General features: G+C 38.8%; 1 protein-coding gene across 2 annotated transcripts; it reads right to left on the reverse strand.

Moving 5' to 3' along the window:
- Positions 1 to 6049: 6049 nt before the first annotated feature.
- Positions 6050 to 7343, reverse strand: LOC114578842 (U-box domain-containing protein 17-like). 2 transcript variants are annotated; one of them, XM_028692361.1, is made up of 4 exons: positions 7061 to 7343; positions 6869 to 6960; positions 6310 to 6743; positions 6072 to 6223 (listed from the first exon to the last, which is right to left on the reverse strand). In XM_028692361.1, exons 1-4 carry the CDS (start codon positions 7247 to 7249, stop codon positions 6219 to 6221), a joined length of 720 nt encoding a protein of 239 aa, XP_028548194.1. In that variant the 5' UTR covers positions 7250 to 7343; the 3' UTR covers positions 6072 to 6218. The 2 variants fall into 2 exon arrangements, with proteins under 2 accessions (XP_028548192.1, XP_028548194.1); XM_028692359.1 differs by having other exon boundaries at positions 6050 to 6743.
- Positions 7344 to 8296: the final 953 nt, after the last annotated feature.

Here is an 8296-nt window from a genome sequence, read left to right on the forward strand (position 1 = left end):
TGTCAGTTTGCTGTCTCTCACATTTCCTTCCTCGGGTATGAACTTTCAGCCGAAGGTTTAAAGGTGGATTTAAACAAGATTGAAGCAATTCGTAATTGGCCTACCCCCAAGTCATTCACTGATATCCGAAGGTTCCATGGGTTAGCATCGTTCTACAGGCGGTTTATTCGTAATTTTAGCTCTGTTGCTGCTCCAATGACAGAACTTTTAAAAACTGACAAGTTTGAATGGGATCAACGAGCTCAAGACAGTTTCGAAGCCTTAAAAATGCACCTATCCTCAGCTCCCACCCTGACTTCAATCAAGTCTTTGAAGTAGAATGTGATGCTTCGAATGTAGGCATTGGAGCTGTGCTTACACAAGGTGGTCATCCTGTTGCATATTTCAGTGAACTGAGTGAGACCCGACGCAAATACACAACTTATGATAAAGAGTTTTATGCCATCGTCCGGGCCTTACAACATTGGAGTCACTATTTGCTTGCAAATGAATTTGTACTCTTTTCTGATCATGAAGCTCTTCGCTTCCTAAGCCATCAAAAGAAGTTGAAAGCTAGACATGCTCATTGGTCGGAATTCCTATCAGCCTTTCATTATGTACTCAAACACAAGGCTGGTACCAGTAATGTGGTAGCTGACGCCCTCAGTCGCAGACATTTGCTGTTGCACACGTTGCATACTAAGGTGGTGGGATTTGAAACCATCAAGGAGCTCTATCACAATGATCCTGATTTTCAAGACATTTGGAAACAATGTCAGAAAGGACACTTCAAATTGTTCCACGTTAAAGAAGGTTATCTTTTTTACAAACAACAGATTTGTATACCCAACTGTTCACTACGGTTGGCGCTGATAGAAGAAAGTCATGCTGGAGGCCTGTCCGGGCATTTCGGAAGAGATAAAACCGTAAGTTTGTTGACTGAACATTTTTTTTGGCCTGCACTGAAAAAAAATGTAGGAAGATACGTCCAAAGTTGCGTTATCTGTAAGAAAGCCAAGACTACGAGTTCTAACACCGGATTGTATACCCCTTTACCAGTCCCCTGTTCTCTTTGGGTTGATATCAGTATTGATTTTGTTGTTGGTCTACCCCGCACTCAAAGAAACAAAGACTCCATAATGGTGGTGGTGGATCGTTTTTCTAAAATGGTACATTTTGTGCCGTGTACAAAGACGATAGATGCTACTCACACCGCCGATCTTTTTTTTAAAGAGATCGTTCGGCTTCACGGGATACCGAAGACGATTACCTCTGATCGTGATGTAAAGTTTTTGAGTCACTTCTGGAAGACTCTCTGGGGAAAGTTCGGCACTCGACTACAATTCAGCTCAGCGGCGCATCCTCAAACGGATGGCCAAACCGAGACTGTCAATCGCAGTTTAGGCAACCTCTTGCGGTGTTTTGTAGGCAAGAATATTAGACAGTGGGATCTCGTGTTAGCTCAAGTGGAGTTCGCATTCAATCGTTCTGTTAATCAGACGACTAAACGAACTCCTTTCGAAACAGCATATGGGTATAATCCTCTCACGCTTTTGGATCTCGTACCTATTATACCCCAAACTTCTTTTAGTACCGATGGAGAACAGCGAAGCCGAGAAATTCAACAGCTGCATAAGCAAGTCCAGGAAACCATTGCTAATCATAATCGAAAATGCCAGAAACAAGCCAATAAATCTAGACGACAGCTAGAGTTTAAAGAATGTGATCTGGTATGGATTTATCTACGCAAAGAACGCTTTCCCCGCGGAGCCTATGACAAGTTAAGTCCAAAAGCAGATGGTCCTTTTCGCATCATCAAGAAGATCAACAACAATGCTTACCAAATTGATCTCCCTGGCGATTACAATATTTCAGCTACTTTCAACGTAGCTGATTTAACGCCCCATTATGAACTTGATAGCTCTCTTACCCTGGGTGACACCGGAGTGTCTCTTATATTGCTCATTGTGTAGCCATTATGTGTCTCCTTTTTTTTCATTGATGTATTCTTTAATCCTGTAGCATAGAAAAACACTATAAATAACCCCTGATTGTAGGCGGGAAGCACTTTTGATTTTGAAAGTTAATACACTCTGTTTTAGAGTATCGTTCTGTATCTTGTTGTTACAGGTGGTGATCGCACTTCTAGCCAGACGAAGGATTTCGGAAGCTGGAATTCGAAGGAAGAGGTACATTCCTGTTCCTTTGTTTTGTATCGGTAACTAATCTCTCGTTTCTACCACTGTGTCGGCGTCACCCTCTTACCACCAACACCACTAATACAGTACCTCAACCCCTTCATCGATCCATTGAAATCACCATGCCGCCGTCATATCTAAGTGACTTTCATTGTAACCAACTACAAAAGGAAGTGATTCTAACTTTATTTTCTTGTTAGTATGTGTTGATGAAATCATAATCACAAGTCCAAATATTTCCGTATCTCTTCGCTCATATTGTTTTTTGCATACACAATATAAACTCAAGGATTTGGGCACATTGAAATACTTTTACAAACTTGAGATAGCTCGATTCGCATCTGATATAACCTTATCCTAGCTCCATTATACTCTTCAATTGTTCAACAACAGCAGATTTATTACGACAAAACCAGCAAGCACAACCGGGATCCCAAAACTTTTCTTAATGCTTCCGACAATGATCCATTGCCTGATGCTTCTCAATACAGACGACTTGTGGGTTGACTTATTTACCTTATTCTGTCCCGACCAGACATCACATTCACCATTCATAAGCTAAAACAAATATCTTGCTCACCCACAAACACTACACCTGGTTGCCACTCATCACATTCTCAGATATCTCAAAGCAACACCTTGTCAAGGTATTTTCTTTCCTACTGCTTCTATTCTTCAACTAAAAGATTTTTCAGATGCAGAATGGGTGTCAAGACCAGACACAAGGCACTCCATCACAGGATTGTGCATCTTCCTAGGCGATTCCCTCATTTCATGGAAGGTGAAGAAATAACACACAAGATCCTAATCATTAGCTACCACTATCACCGAACTCACTTGGCTAAGCAAATTACTCGCTCATTCGATGCCTAACTATCTGCTCCTACCTTGCTATTTTGTGACAATCAAGCCGCCATCCATATTGACAAAAACCTCATCTGCCATGAACGAACAAAACATATATAGGATCGATCACCATTTCGTTTGTGACAACGTCATCAATGGATCCATAAAACTTCTGCGTGTCATATCCGCATATCAACTTGGAGACACGTTTACTAAACCATAGTCTCTCATCACATTATCAATATTATTATTCAGGATGGCTGTTAAAAACATATGCATTGCATTTTGAGGAGTATTAATATAACAACTCATACATCTTCTCCCTCCATCTTTATTATTTGTTTAGCATCCATTTATTTCCTTAATAACCGTATCTAGTCAGAGCCTTGTAATCCTATATATATAGGTGCAACCTTTAATAGAGATAGAGAGGAATATATAATAAAAACAAGTATCTTTTCCTGTCTTTGTACCCTTTTCTCTCTTTCTCGCAATGTTAAGAAAGTATTTAAAAAAAAAAACATATTTTTCCAACAGGAAAGATTTTTACCTATTAAATATTTTCAAATTAAAGGCAAATATAACTCACAAACCTGTGTAGACAGATTAATTCAATCAAAAGCGACACTGCACAGGTTCTTGCATGAACTTGCTTACTATGGATGAGATCAAGGAGAGAAGACTTGCTGATTTTCATGGCCAAGTGATTCCTACAGCATCCATCAGCCTGTATGCACATAGTCAAAAGTTCAGCTGCTCGTGATTTCTCTTCCAAATTCCCAATTTCCAACATTTTGGTGAGAAATTGCAGACCTCCAAGAGAAATAAGATGCTCAATGATTTCCTTCCCTTCCTTTAAGCTAAAGCCAGTCAGTATCTGCTCAATGATTAATACAGACAATACAAATTTGTAGTTGCGAACTTGTTTCAATGGGCTGAATGTGCTCTTTGAGGCAAGAGAGATGGAGCTCCTAAAGCAATTTGCCACCCATCCATGGATAACATGTTTTAACACCATATTAGTATCTGGAATAAGTGAACAATTCAATGTTTGTCCAGTCACAGGACAGGTTCTGTTGCCTTGATTAAATCTGTCTTTGATAGCTACTAGCTCGAACGTATGCCCACTCTCCAATGTCACAGGCTCCATAAATAACTGGCCAGTCAAAGGACAGATAAACTCTCCTGGAATTCTTGAAAACAAAGAATCTTGGTAATTGTTTTCAAGGTGCCCTAACAGAATCTCACTGAGAAGGAAGAACGGAAAGAAGAACAAAAAGAAGGAGGTGAGACCAATTGGTATGATCCTCCTTGGTAGACTTTCTCCACCACAAAAGGACCTTCCCACATAGGCTCAAATTTACCTCCGAACCTTCGATGAGTCAAGATAGGTCTACGTAAGACCAACACAAGCTCTCCTATTCAAAAGGTTCTAGGGCGGACCAATTTATCATGTGTTTGAGCCATACGGGATTTATATAACTCGAGGTTCTGTTGAGCCTCCAATCGCTTCTCTTCTAAACCTTCGAGTTCTTCTAGTTGAAGTCGGACGTTCTGTTCAGATGTGATATTATTGTTAATTGCAACTCTTCAAGAGGGAAGTTGTACCTCTAAAGGAAGAACAGCTTCAGCCCCAAAGACTAAAGAAAATGGTGTAGACTGAGTTGGGGTTTTATATGTGGTTCGGTAAGCCCATAGAGCCTCACCTAACTTTTCATGCCACTATCGCTTATTATCTTCTAAGATTTTCTTTAAAATTCCTACCAACGTCTTATTGAAGGCCTCGCCAATCCAGTCGCTTGTGGGTAATAGCTTGTGGAGTATCTCCAATCAATATTGTGATGTTTAGGCAAAATTATTCATTTTGGTGCTCTTGAAGGAGGGACCATTATCGAATATAATTCGACGAGGGATGCCGAATCGATATACGATATGATCTCGAAAGAATTGGATCACATTGTGAGTTTTAACTTCTCGTAGTGGAACAGCTTCTGCCCATTTTGAAAAGTAATCTGTTGCCGCTAGAATGAACCGGTGACCTTTAGAAGAAGGAAGATTGATAGGGCCAATGATGTCCGTACCCCAACTTTCAAAAGGCCATGAAGCAATTGTTGGATGCAGGACATTAGGAGGTTGGTGTAGGACTACACCATGTACTTGGCACTGATGACAACAACGTGCAATAGACATACAATCGTCAATCATTAAGGGCCAATAATATCCTAACCTCTTAATTTTCATCTTCATTTTAGGATCAGATTGGTGAGCACCACACAATCCGGCATGTACCTCAGTCACAATCTTTTGGGCTTCTTGTTTGTTAAGACAACGCAACCACAATTGATCAAAAGACCGACGGTACAAAGTACCGTTTATCAGTGTATAAGAGAGAGCCCTTCTCTTAATTTGATCAGCGGCAGATTTCTCTTGAGGGTGAGATTGTTCTTTTGGGCTATCACTGAACTCACTCGGCTAACCAAATTACTCGCTCATTTCGATGCCTAACTATCCTCTCCTACCTTGCAATTATGTAACTATCAAACCGCAATCCACATCGCCAAAAACCTCATCTGGCATGAACAAACAAGACATATATAGAGATCGATCACCATTTTGTTCGTGACAATGTCATTGATGGATCCGTCAAACTTCTACCTGTCACATCAGCACACTAACTAGTACACATGTTTGCTAAACCATGGTCTCATCACATTATCAACATTATTATCCAGGATGGCTGTTAAAAAAATTACGATGCATTTTAAGGAGTATTAGTATAACAACTTATACATTTTCTCCCTCCATCTTTATTATTTGTATAGTGCCCATTTATTTCCTTAATAACCGTATCTAGTCATAGCCTTGTAATCCTATATATATATAGGTGCAACCTTTAATAGAGATAGAGAGGAATCTATCATAAAAACAAGTCTCTTTTCTTGTCTTTGTACCCTTTCCTCTTTCTTGCAAGGTTAAGAAAGTATTTTAAGAAAAACTATTTTTCCAACAGGAAAGATTTTTACCTATTAAATATTTTCAAATTAAAAGCAAATATAACTCACAAACCTGTGTAGACAGATTAATTCAATCAAAAGCGACACTGCACAGGTTCTTGCATGAACTTGCTTACTATGGATGAGATCAAGGAGAGAAAACTTGCTGATTTTCATGGCCAAGTGATTCCTACAGCATCCATCAGCCTGTATGCACATAGCCAAAAGTTCAGCTGCTCGTGATTTCTCTTCCAAATTCCCAATTTCCAACATTTTGGTGAGAAATTGCAGACCTCCAAGAGAAATAAGATGCTCAATGATTTCCTTCCCTTCCTTTAAGCTAAAGCCAGTCAGTATCTGCTCAATGATTAATACAGACAATACAAATTTGTAGTTGCGAACTTGTTTCAATGGGCTGAATGTGCTCTTTGAGGCAAGAGAGATGGAGCTCCTAAAGCAATTTGCCACCCATCCATGGATAACATGTTTTAACACCATATTAGTATCTGGAATAAGTGAACAATTCAATGTTTGTCCAGTCACAGGACAGGTTCTGTTGCCTTGATTAAATCTGTCTTTGATAGCCACTAGCTCGAACGTATGCCCACTCTCCAATGTCACAGGCTCCATAAATAACTGGCCAGTCAAAGGACAGATAAACTCTCCTGGAATTCTTGAAAACAAAGAATCTTGGTAATTGTTTTCAAGGTGCCCTAACAGAATCTCACTGAGAAGGAAGAACGGAAAGAAGAACAAAAAGAAGGAGGTGAGACAAACCATTCATGAAAAATTAATCACTAAGCATGCAAGCAAAATCATTTCAAAAGTATGACTCATGTCAGTAGGTCACACCTGGGCCTTTCCTTCAATGAGCATGAATCAAAAAGCCCATTGGTGATATCAGTTTCATCCACCACAAATTTTGTACGTATTACTTCTGTCATCTGAGGTCAAAATAAAAAAAAAAAAGAAGCTTAATTTAGTTAATAACAATTGCATGTTGACCTATTTTGACAAAAGGAAACATATTGAAAACCTTGAAACCTCGTCTCGTTCTGAATAGGACACTGGTGAATCAATAGTTTGCTTTGGGGTATAGGTATTTGCATCATCAGAATGATCATCAGCTACCCGCAATTTAGAGGCTGCTTTAGCCAATTTTCCCAGTTTAAGCACATTTTCGTTTTCTTGTGGATCACACTTTCTAACATGAAAATGTCTTTTGGTAACCATTTTACTTCCATATTTGATTTCTTCAGCTTCAAGGATGCTTGAGGTGCTTGAGCAACAATAGTTTCCTTTTATCTTGTCATTTTCTGGTGTGATCTGACAACAATATTGAAATGAAAACAGGCACTAATTAAAATTGGTTGCTTACAAGTGCACTCATGAAGAAATAATATCGATAATGTGCAAAAAAAAAACAAAGAAAGGAAGAGAGGAGTGACAATTCAAATGTAAGGTTGCTTTAAAATTGAGCTCAAAATCAAGCAAAATTTTTGCCACGCTTTATCATACTCTCTGAGCATCTAAAGAAGTGATTTATCGCAATTGCACTAAAGATGGGACCATAAATTTCTTTTGTTGATTATTTTATCTTCCAACTATTGTCTGTTATTTCAAGTTCTAATTTCACTTAATTTTTATAGGGTCCTAAGCAATGATAACAAAATTTCAAATTTGTGCAAGGGATCATTGATGAAGATGGTGCTAAAACTATTCATTCACAAATGATTAAGAAAAAAATAAGAAGAAAAACCTTCATTACCAATCCCAATAATATGCAACCCTCAATTTCCAGGGTCTGAACCATTGATTCCAGGATTTATTTTTGTGAAGGAGAATAAATGAAGCATCTTCTCACATTACCTATTCACTAAAATCGCAACAATCCAATCAAAACATTGATAGGAAACACTTGGATTTCCAAGTGTTTCTCACCAAAACCAAGTAGATCCAATGTAAAACTGCTGTCCACAGCAGAAAAACAGCCAAAAACAGTAAGAAAGCAGGGAAAAACTGTAGAAAAATCAGAGAAAAGACTTTTATTTTACTAGTAGTTGCAAGGAAAATAGCAAATATACAATTGATCCTCAATTCGAGAGGAGGATCGATCTCTCCCAAATCTCTAGACGCCGCTAGAGCCCAAAGAAAACCTAAATCTACGAGATCTCAAATTTCAGCAAATTCAAGATGCTCAACCCCTGGGAAAATCTACTATTTAATGCATACAAATCAAAAGGAAATCCCAAAACAGTCCCTACATTCAAATTTCCCTCT

The sequence above is a fragment of the Dendrobium catenatum genome, unplaced genomic scaffold (genome assembly GCF_001605985.2).
Source record: "Dendrobium catenatum unplaced genomic scaffold, ASM160598v2 fragScaff_scaffold_156, whole genome shotgun sequence".
Taxonomy (NCBI): Eukaryota; Viridiplantae; Streptophyta; class Magnoliopsida; order Asparagales; family Orchidaceae; genus Dendrobium; species Dendrobium catenatum.